The sequence below is a fragment of the Lactuca sativa genome, chromosome 7 (assembly GCF_002870075.4).
Source record: "Lactuca sativa cultivar Salinas chromosome 7, Lsat_Salinas_v11, whole genome shotgun sequence".
Classification (NCBI taxonomy): domain Eukaryota; kingdom Viridiplantae; phylum Streptophyta; class Magnoliopsida; order Asterales; family Asteraceae; genus Lactuca; species Lactuca sativa.
Window position 1 is genome coordinate 28,252,285 of NC_056629.2, and position 11,721 is coordinate 28,264,005.

At 30.4% G+C, this 11,721-nt stretch overlaps 2 protein-coding genes across 3 annotated transcripts; one reads left to right on the plus strand and one right to left on the minus strand.

Moving 5' to 3' along the window:
• Window positions 1-436: 436 nt before the first annotated feature.
• Window positions 437-3,016, plus strand: LOC111892687 (CASP-like protein 1C1). Its single transcript, XM_023888739.3, has 3 exons — window positions 437-650; window positions 1,354-1,453; window positions 2,630-3,016. Exons 1-3 carry the CDS (start codon window positions 496-498, stop codon window positions 2,858-2,860), a joined length of 486 nt encoding a protein of 161 aa, XP_023744507.1. The 5' UTR covers window positions 437-495; the 3' UTR covers window positions 2,861-3,016.
• A 345-nt stretch (window positions 3,017-3,361) lies between these two features.
• LOC111892685 (3-deoxy-manno-octulosonate cytidylyltransferase, mitochondrial) lies at window positions 3,362-6,400 on the minus strand. Of its 2 annotated transcripts, none has more exons than XM_052765298.1 (8): window positions 6,090-6,400; window positions 5,828-5,873; window positions 5,094-5,180; window positions 4,825-4,949; window positions 4,563-4,702; window positions 4,425-4,476; window positions 3,845-3,955; window positions 3,362-3,607 (listed from the first exon to the last, which is right to left on the minus strand). In XM_052765298.1, exons 1-8 carry the CDS (start codon window positions 6,327-6,329, stop codon window positions 3,515-3,517), a joined length of 894 nt encoding a protein of 297 aa, XP_052621258.1. In that variant the 5' UTR covers window positions 6,330-6,400; the 3' UTR covers window positions 3,362-3,514. The 2 variants fall into 2 exon arrangements, with proteins under 2 accessions (XP_052621258.1, XP_023744506.1); XM_023888738.3 differs by having other exon boundaries at window positions 3,362-3,604; window positions 6,090-6,398.
• Between the last annotated feature and the right edge of the window lie 5,321 nt (window positions 6,401-11,721).

An 11,721-nucleotide genomic window follows, 5' to 3' on the forward strand; every position in this document is an offset into this window, starting at 1 on the left:
CACGCACATATTTATTTATTTGTAATGATTTAAAGATTGATAAGTTTAAAACTCATATTTAAGTTTTGTTTATTAAAATATCAAAAGTACGTTTAATAAACAGATTTTATAGTAAGAAACACATAGTAGCATGTTCAATGATGAAATGTGTGCACTAAATAAGTTATTAGGTCACCAAAGAACACCACATGTACCAACCTTGCCTAACATGTCAACTACCTTATTCCACTCATAATATCAGGAGATTTCATCTTTTCCATGCCAATAACTTTTAAATCCAAAACAATATGTTATAGTAACTTGTACATAATGCATTCAAACTTGTACGTTGTTCTGTAATTAACAGTTTGTACTTTGGAAAATGGGATACCCAAACCTTATTATAAAGAACATTAAGCATGTATGCATCTTTTTATATATTTTTGTCAACTTCCAACTTTCCCTCTACTCTCTCCCTATCATTTTTCTTGATTTAACTTTGTGGGTTTGATCTCCATGAACAAGTCTCAATGGATACCTATTATTGTGCTAAGGGTCATAGCTATGGCTTCAACTTTTGTAGCCGCTCTTCTTATGCTCACAAGCCATGACTCGGCCAAAGTCTTGGGTATGACCTTTCAAGCCAAGTATAACAACTCACCCACTCTCAAGTAAGTCAAATCAAACCCTCTCTCATAATCTTTTTCTTCTGGGTATTCATAAAAATTTGATCTTGGAAATCTTTATTTGAATATGCATTATGATATATTTTAACTAGTATTGTTAAAGATGATATGAATGTTAAAGATTAGAGTAGGTTGTTGGAAGGCAAGCCATTTGAGTTGGGTTAGAACCTGCTTAACAGGTTTGGATTCAATCGGAACGTTTTTTTTAATGTTTGATTAACAATTTTGTCAAAATGTATTGTAAATGTTGAATCTAAACAATTTGATTTAACGAAACACATATAATTCATGCTCTAGTAGTTGGTGCAATTTCATTCGTTTTGCATGGGGAGTAAGAAAAGTTTCCCAATAAAGTTAATCAGTTAAACTTATATAAATACACAACCGAACCTGAAGTTATATATAAACAACCCAACCCTAAAGTTTCGCTTTAATAAAAATTAAAAAAAAAAAAACTAAACTTATGGTCTCTTACAAGTTACAACAACTTCGTTTTCATCTTTTCCAGTTTTTTGTTCGGTTTAGTTTTTTTTTTTTTTTGCACATCACTATTGTTTAGAGTAATTTAAAAGGCCATGTATTCAAATTACACTTATTTATGGTTTAATGAACTAGTACATTTTTATATGGCTTTACATGTGTTTTTGATGGGCGTAATATAATATTGATACAAAAATGTTTCGTGTAGGTATTTTGTGATCGTTTGTATTATCACAACAGTTTATAGTTTGGCAACACTTTTCATTCCTCCCAAGAAGTCATGGCGTCCGGTTCTTGTTCTCGATGTGGTATCTCAAGATTTTCTCATTTCATGTTTTCAAGTTACTTAACAGCAATGCATAAATTTTGGGGATTGGCATGGTTTGACTAGGCTTTCCTAAAACATAAAATAAGCCAAAAATTTTGAGTTTATAGTCCCCAAAACCGATTTTATTTCATTTTTATGTTTAACCATATCGGCTTTCAGTTTTTAGTTTTTCAAATCAACAAAGATAACAATCAACTATATGAATTTGTTGAATTCAAAATCCATGAAATCATGAACAAGATATTGGTTTGATTTCCCAATACATATAGTCCAAAACCAATGGAAAAAATCTTAAACAATTAGCCAAGTTTCATTAAAAGCCGTTATTTCAGATTTTTTTATTTTAACCAACAAATGAACATTTTTTTAATTTTACAATTAAGATTTTGATTTTTTTTAATAAAAAACCACTATATAAAACTTTGGTTGTTTACGAACCATTATAGTCTGGATTTTTTTGTTAAATTTAACTAGAAAAATTCTTTTCGGTAGTTAATTAAAAAGAAAAACAAATTATAATAGTTTTTATGAAATTCAATATATATATATATATATATATATATATATATATATATATATATATATATATATATATATATATATATATATATATATATGAAAAGTGAATATACCTTTAAGGGTATATAAGTTTAGGTACCCAAACATACAACAATACGTCATTTTGTTTGATATATTCATTATAATGTTCTTAAACTTCAACCTTAACTTGACTTACTTTCAAGATATTCGAAATTTCATTATTATCTTTCTCTTACATCACATCTTTTTACCGAACATCTACTAGGTTATATATATTGTAGTTGAAAATGAAAATTATGTAAGAAGAAGATAAATGTCTAATTTATAAAAATCTTGGAAGTAAATCAAGTTAGAAGTTAAATTATAAGAACATTGGACAATTAAAATATATTATATATATGATACAAAACGATGTAATATAGTGAGTTTGGATGCCTAAACTTATTTTCTTTATATATATATATATATATATATATATATATATATATATATATATATATATATATATATATATATATATATATATATATATATATATAATAAAAGAATATCAAATACACGTTTGTTCAATGTTTATATTTTGTAGATGCTTAATAAATTTTGTTTCATCATATAGATTGTAACGTCATTTTTGATATCAAGCTTCTCGGCGGCGGTAGGAGTAGGCCAATTGGGGAAACAAGGGAATTCGCATGCCGGTTGGCTTCCAATATGCGGCCAAGTTCCTAAATTTTGTCACCATGTTTCGGCTTCTCTAATTGCAGGATTTGTCGCAGTTATATTTTACTTTTTGCTTCTTCTTTTCTCCCTTAACAATGTTCTTAATCTTGTTGCTTTTAAAGCTTAATTATATCTCCGTTATATTATTCTAAGAATCTTTTTATACGTTTGAAGGATGTTTAAAGGATATAACATCATTCGTTTTCCATGTAAGACGATTTTGTATATCACTATGTTATTGAGAAGAGTTATCTTACTAAATGAAAGTTATATATTGTTTGGATTAATGAGTTGCAAAAAGCAAATGGGAGATTATTTTTTAGGTTAAAGTCTTAAAGATATATATTTTTTCTAATTCAAACTTTCAATGGTTAAATGGAAAAGAAATCTTTCTTCAAATTGTTAGACCGAAAAAATTCCAAATTATAGTGGTTTTATAGAATCAAAGTTTTATGTTTTATTTGAAAAAACAAAACAAACAAACAAACAAACTCAACTTAGATAAACAAAACAAAAAAATATATGGTTAAACAAAAAAAAGTATTTTAAAAAATCTACTTAATTAAAATTTTATATGTTTGACTTCTTTTTTCTTATTTAAACATTATGTTTTGAAATTTTTATCCAATTATAGCAGTGAAAATTGATATGTATTTAGAGGTCAATACTAAAATTGAGTATATTTTTCAAAATATAATGTTGTAATAAAAAGAAATGTAAGATGCTATAATAATCAAATCAATAAAAGTATGTAGTTATTTCTTGCATTTAACCCTAAAAGCTACAAGTTTCTTTCACGCATCAAAGATTCGATTTTTATAACGTCTTCAGGAGTGTCAACGCCATGAGCATCATGATCAACCTTGATGACCTGCTAAATGAAACGATCATTATTCTTCCCTTTTGTGGGTCCCATTTGAATAAACAACATTCTTTTGTTATCATTTAATGTAACAAACTTACCATTTAAAATTAAAAAATGGTAGGTTTTGTTATATACTAAAACGGTTGATAATATATCAAATGGTATAAAGCAAATAAATAGATAAACTTATAAGATGATATTTGGCTATATAGTCAAATGAAAAGGGTATTTTTGACAAAATGGTACCTTAATCTTGTAACCATTTTCAAGGACTTTGAGTTGTTCAAGATCTTCTTCTACTTGCAATGGAGTAGGAGGAAGCTCAGGATATATCTTTAAGAACTTTGCATCATAACTCTGTTTACCAAATGGCCCATCAAATCGTTAATGGAAAATGATACATTATAACTATAAATTGACTTTTATTTATATAATCTTTCCAAAATCCTAAGAAAATTGCAACGTTATATGTCTATATCACAAATGTCCAACATACCCTTTGATAAGGACAAATAATGGAATCTTGTGGACCCAAATTAGTATTATCAAAAAAAGTTAATGATGAAAACCGATAGATTAGTAAAAAGTTGAAACTTGCCAAAAGTGGAAAGCTTGGACTTTTCATAAATATGGTTATATTGTTTAATCAGTAAAATGGTAAAGATTACAAGTGATTTTTCAGTATTTTGCCAAAGTTTTATATTGTAGTGTTTTTCAGCATCTTCACAATAACGATGCAATGAAAAAGTGAAATACGATGATTCAAAATTTTCAATCACTAATTACACAATTTTTGAAAAAAAAATCCCAAAATCTTAATCTTTACCTGGATTCCAAGATGAAGTAAATAAGGGAACTGTGGATTGACCTTCCCTGACCTGTATCAAGTATCAACAACCATGAAGCTTCTGTTAAACAATTTGTGCCAAAAATAAAAAATAAAAGGGTAATTATGGTAACTCACTTGTTAAATGGAATAAGTCCCCTTGAAAAATATATTGCATAGCCACGATTATCTACCACACATTTCACTCGATTTGGATCACATGCATCTTCTGCTTTCAAAGATGTAACTGCAGTACTAAATACAGCATCAGGGGTTGCCTACAAAATGCAAATGCATTCCATTTCCATTCCCACCACCATGGAATGGAATGAAAAATTACAATTCCATTCCTTCGTCATTCCATTCCATCATACCAAACAGAAATGTGATTGTAACTTACTTGTAAAACTTTGACAACTCCATCAATTATATCGGGCTCAATAAGTGGCTCATCTCCTTGAATATTTACAACAACATCATATTTCTTTTTAAGCTTTAGGAGTGCCTCATTGCAACGTTCGGTTCCTGTAAATTTGATGCAAGAAATAGCAATGTAAATTATAATTGTAATTGGGTCTAGATTATTAATTATTCAAAGTATAATGATGCAATTAGAAAGAAATGAAAGTATGATGCTATATTAAACAAATCAATGCTATTTAACCTTACCATTTCGACAAGATTGAGATGTCATTATGACATCTGCTCCAAATCCATGACAGCAATCTGCAATCCTCTCATCATCTGTAGCCACCACTGCAACATAGATTAAAGCTAGGGACAGTTTAGTAATTTTACATTTATCTCAATAATTAATTTTCTTACTGCTTATCCTTGATTGTTGATTTGTTTCTACAAATATATTCATTTTAATACTAAATAATCATAATCACTTGAATTAAATATTCAATTGATTGAAGCTTGGTTTTGATGGTGGATGTTTAAAGATTTCTTGTTCTATTTGGTCTCTATCGTGCTCTTTTTCATTGGAAAAGTTGGGTATAATTGTCTTTTGGTGGTTTTTGAGGTTGCTTTTCTAGCTTAAAAAGAAGTTAGCTTATATATATAATAACTTTTAGGAAAGAATATAATTGTTGTATTGTAGATGATAACTTTTTTAAAAGATCCATTTTGACAAATAATTTGTGCAAGGGATGGCGATAAGGTCAAAAAGTAAGGACCTATTTTTCAATTTGTCTAACTTAGTTTACTCTTTTTTCCAACATGTCTAGTTCTTTGAAAAGTTTCAACAAAATACAACAATTTGGTTGAATACAACAATATAAATTATTTAATATTATATCAGTTAAAAGTCAAAAAAATAAAGTACATGCTAAACCCTAAAAGTATATCAGCTAAAAATTAACACAGTATATTTAATAAAACCCTAGAAAGAAACAAACCTAATCGGCTCAATGTGGTAGCAAGTTTCGCTCTTTCCCAAGTCCTCTGAAGAATCAATAAAACCCAAAGGAACAGTTAGCAAAAATGATGTTCAAATTTATAACATAAATTAAACCTTGAAAGTGTAAATAATCATCAACACAAGCTTCGGGTAATTCTCAATTGAAGTAAACACGATTCGAGAGTTGTTGATATATTAATTTGTGTGTACGTATGTGTGTGTTACATGATGTGGGAAGATACCCTAGTAACAATAAAAACCTGAATCATGGGTTTTCCGAGGATTGGAACGAGAGGCTTGCCTTGGAATCTGGATGATGCGTAGCGAGCAGGTATTATCCCCACCACTTTGCTTCTGAATTTAGCAGATGGCCGAACATAGAGCGCGGCGTAACCGACGGCCATCGCGGCTGTTATCGCGGCTCCGTAGACAGCAACGCCTTTCACCGGCCATGAATAAGTGGTGTCGCCGGCAAAAGCAGCGGCCGGTTCGGGTTCCATATGTTCCCAAAATTCACTGGAGTTTAATTACTGTAATTAGCCCCGTTTCCACCCTCATAGTTAACTTATGCCTAATTCAACCATTAATTTTGGGGAAACTAACCCATATAAATGAAAATATTAATAATTTTTTTGTCAAAATTTGAAAAATAATCTATCTTGTTTGGAATGCACCATTTAGGAGTATTAAAGTTTGTTTGGGTTAACCAGAAATGACATATAATCTAACATCGTATATTTGATAGTGTAAAAGTGTATTCTAAAATACATTTTGGAACATACGGATATTGCAGAGCGAAAAGTTAGGTGTTTCTTTTGCCATTCTTGCTCCCATTTGAGAAAATTTGTGTATCGATAGCACATTTAGCATTAGATTATTGAAAATGAGTTTGTATAATCGTTATTTTAAAGTATTTTTGGTTGATTACCGTTGTTACTTCGAAGTCTAGGCTACATATTAGTAAAATTTGTCTGTCTTTTCAATGTTTTGGATTAAAATAGTTATGAAGATAATTGGTGATAGTGATAGTCATATATTTTCTTAGTTTTTGTTAGTGATATGACTCATAATACAATACAATTGTTAGTTGTTAATCATGTTTTGGAAAATGGCGTTTATCGATTTGCACGGAAAAATTGTTATGGTGACAATGGGTCTTCCGGTATTGGGTGTAACCAGTTTTATAATTTATTACCTATGGCTATGATACTGAATCAATTTATTTCTTACAATGGGGTTTTAAATAAGGTTGATGTCATGTAGAAAGGTAAGATAGTTGTTGATGATGGTCTAATATTTGAAAGTGATGAATCAACAACTCATCAGACAAAATCAATGATATTGGTTGATAATGGTAATATACTTCCACATGGAAACCCGATGGAAACATTCCATTGTTTCTCTAAATATTATGGTTATGAGACTAAATTTGATGAGGGGGAAATCAGGTCACAACAGACCCGTAAGGAAAATTACCCTTATTATTTTTTCAGATTTCAAAGAAAGCAAAAACTACTCATTGGGGGATGTATGATCCCTTACCATTGCCTGAATTCTCAAATAAAATGTACAACTTTTGTAGCTCACAATCACTCTTCGTATGTGAAGTTTATTTTTTCTAGTGCTTGTTTATTGCTATGTTTATTTGCCAAGATAATTATTTTTAAGGTTTAAGAGAAATGGGTTTTGGTTTGAACGTGATGCATCTTTATTTGGGCGTGACGCGTAGCCGCAATCATCCTAAACCCTAGGTCTTGGGGTTTGGCCTTATTTAAAGGCATTAATTTTTACGTCTTGCTCTTATTTCCAACCTCCATCCTCCAAAACCATGTGCAAATAAATAATACCCTAATCTATTTACATCCTTGTTTTTTTAAGTGCATTTAGTGATTCTTGGAGAAGAAGCAAGTCCTTTGGTGCCAATAGAAGCTAGATCTAATCAAGTTTCAACCTTCTCGGCACTTCATTAAGCTCTGTAAGTCATAAAATTCCTATCTTTATGAATTTAGCTTCTAGATCTAGGTGTTTTATGTATTTGGTCCCTTTTTGTCATGTTTTCTATGGAGTTTGGAAAACTCTAGGTCTAAAGGTTGTTTAGGATAATTTTATGGACCCAATGTGGTAAATGGAATGCAAGATGTAGTCCTCTTTAAGCTATGCAATAATATTTCAACCTTTTTTTGCCTCTTTATGAATCTAGGGTTAATGTTTGCATTGGGTGGATTGGGATTTGGGTGACTTTGCTCCCCTCACCAATTTCTTCAATTGCACTGTAACAGGGGCAGACCTATGAGTGTCCCGGGGGGGGGGGGGGGGTGTCCCGTGCAACTACTTCATTTTTCTGTATAAGTGTAAAAATATTAATTTTTTGTTAGCATTCATCTATAAACTTTACATGTATGTATATGTGTGTGAGTGTATATACACTAGTCGTTACCTGCGCAAAACGGCGGTGATTAATAGTTTCCAAACGGTGATTAATTAACTTTGGTGAATAGTTTGTTTCTGTTGAGAGGGGCGATGAATAGTTGTGTTTTATCATTTGGTTTTATTTCAAGGATTAGTTTATAGTAATTTGAAGTGTAGAGATAAGTGATTGTCAGTTAATGTCTTTGAAGTTGAAAAGCAAACCATGATCGAATATAAATGCAATTTTGTGAAATCAATTTCAATAATCCAAGTCCATGAGAGCTCACTCGTTCTTTTCAAAACTGAGAATACATAGTGATAAAAAACGATGAATATTTTTTTGGAAGACGTCTTAATCTAAATATCATATAATTAATTGAAAATTATTATTTACCATTAATATATATTTGTAATATAGCTATATTTTTAACACAAAACAATAATATAGCTATATTTTTAACGCAACATAACAACTTATTTTAATTTTAACATAGTCATTAAGCTATATTCGACATTATTATTTTATGAATATATTTTTTATCTATTATCATAACAAACGATTGTTATTTCTATTGAGATTTATTAGTTAAGCTTTTAAAGATATTGCAATTAACGTTGATGTCATTATCTAAAACTTAAAGGATTTTTTTATTTTTTTATTAAATAAAATAAATAAATTGTTTAGTGTATTAAACTGATTTATTGTTTCTATGATTTATTGTTTCTATTATGTGTGTGTATATAACAAAGTTAATGAATAATCAAATCGATTTACTTTTTAGATGTTAATGGAATAAACCAATTTATTTATTTCCATTATATATGTGTATAACGATTTGAGTTTGATAACTTATTGGTTAAATATATGAGTATTAATCAACCAAAATGTCAAGACGTACAACGCTTTATCAACATATAATGCATTTTGCTGCAACTTAAAGCAATTAAAAAATATCATATACCACATTACTCTTATGCTTGATCCTTTTGATCTACGACAATTGAAAAACCGAAAAACTTTAAAAAATCAAGGAACATTAATGTTTATTGCATTAATTAACTTAATTTATTTAATGTGCTTAATACTATTTCTCAAAATGTTAAAGTTTGGAATGGGGTTGAATGCACATTGTTATTTGCATCAAAATATAAACACATATAGCTTCCATCATATCCTATTCCATAGCCTCTTGGATCAACAAACACATTTTCCAACATCTAGCTACCACCTAGATGAATCACAGATTTCATTTCCACCATTGTTAGGCGTGTCAGACCCAACAAATAAAGGGGTACAATAGACTCCAAATACACTGCTTTAAGGCACTAGAAGTAGTACAAGGCAAGCAGGGTCGAACCACAGAGACACGGGACAAAAGTCTATACCTTTTTGCACAAGGTACTTTGGTCACAAAGGAGGGTTTGTTTGCAAAAGTAAATAACTAAATAACAATCTACTTTAAAAGCATATACAAAATGAAATAGATTTGTAAACAAATTGATTGAATGGTTCTAGTTCTAGTTCTCAATGTTGTTGTTCAACTTGATTATGACTTGATGTAATTCAAGATTGCTATTCTATGTTTGGTACTGAAATATATTAACACGCTCTAATAACTCTCGCTTGCCAAATTATCTAACCAAAACACGCTCTTTGATTAGACCTAGTTTTACTAATTCAACCTAAACACGCTCTTAGATTGTATTGAAAAATTGCATTAAGTTTTGTACAAGCTTCCCAACAATGTCCATTTCTTCTCATACGCTCGAAAGTGTGAAAACATGTGATATATGTTTTACAATAAGAAAACTTATTGCTTGTTACCAATTATTAACTCAATAGAATGATTAGGTGCCCTAAAAGTTAATTAACTACACAAAAATTCAATTCATGAAAGTGGCCAATCAAACACAAACCAAATTCAAGGATTCTAGTTTAAACAAAAACATAATCACTAGAAAAGAATCACAAATCAAACATCAAATCATATGCTTTAAGTCAAGCAATCAACATGCTTTGAACAAGAACTAGAAACTAGGGTTTCTTAGCAACACATGGCTAAGAACAAATCAAACAAGAAAAATGATGGAATTGAAATGTTTAATGCTTACAAAAATGAAATCAAGTGTTTGCAATGATTAAGTCTTCTCAAAAGCTCCAAGAATTCTCCCAAAATTTCCCTAGATCGCCAGAAACTGCTCCCAAAAACCGTTCTCTCTTCAAATGATGTTCTTTCTTTTAATTAAAGTTCACGTGACTTGCCATAAGGCCATGCGTTTTTAGCATGGCCATGCCTTTTGCCCATGTGTTTTTGGCATGGCCATTTGTCATGACCATGTGTTTTTGGCATAGCCCATGCTTTTTGCTAAAAATCAAATACATCTTCACTGTTGGCTCCATCTTCAGTCTAGCTTCACCACGCGTCATGTTGCTCAAATATGAGATGATAAAGGACAAACACGACCCGTGTCAGTGTGACAAGAATCGCATTTCAAACATAGTCCTTGTTATGATGATAATGCAACAATGACTCGGGTTAATGCTTTCATGTATTCTACCATGGAATGACCGGTTCATATTTTCTTCATGTTCCAAAGCTCCATGCTCCAAGCATCCATGCATCCAAGATCCACGTTCCATTCTCCATAATGCCTACACAATAAATCAAAAAGATTGAAGTACCAGACATTCTTAATGAAATATGCAATTGCCCTAATAATCAACTAGATGCAAAAATTATAAAGTAGAATGCTATAAAAAGATGGAAATAAACATGCAAAATAGGTGCATAAAATGCACCTATCAAACCTCCCCAAGCTTAGACCTTTATTGTCCTCAAGAAAAACCTAGAGAAGATGATAAGTGACTAGAAAGAAACTAAGATGAAAAGAATGGAAGGAACGAAAAGGACTGAATGGAATTAAGAGTGCATGCATGCAATAAAAGAAGAACTAATGAAAATAACATATGTACAAAAAGATTTTTTTTTTAAACACTAATGCAATAATCAAAACAAAATGAACATATTCAATCCAATTAACCTCATTATGTCATACAGTCGAAGGTGTACCTGTCGGACCTTGAGATAACTTGACATTAACCCCATAAAGATATATAACATGTAAAACAAGGTTCTTAGGCATTCCCTAACGCAACTCAACAAAGTCAAAAGTTACAACACTTGTTTAACTTTTACAGGTATTGGGTTAGCACATGGAACAAATTATGGTCTTACTCTTGTGAAAACATGTGATGCAAAATATGCTCATTTTCATTTTTCAAAACATGACAATGACCGACTCCAACTATTTGTTGGCTAACAACAATCTTTTTCTAAAAAATATTTTCTAAAAATTCCCTAATATTTACCCAGATTGGTTACATGTTTCAAACCACTTACACCAGTCAAAGTAGTTTACAGTTAGTCCCAATGTTTACAGCCAAACAATTTTTTTTTTCAAACACATTATTCAATTAAACTA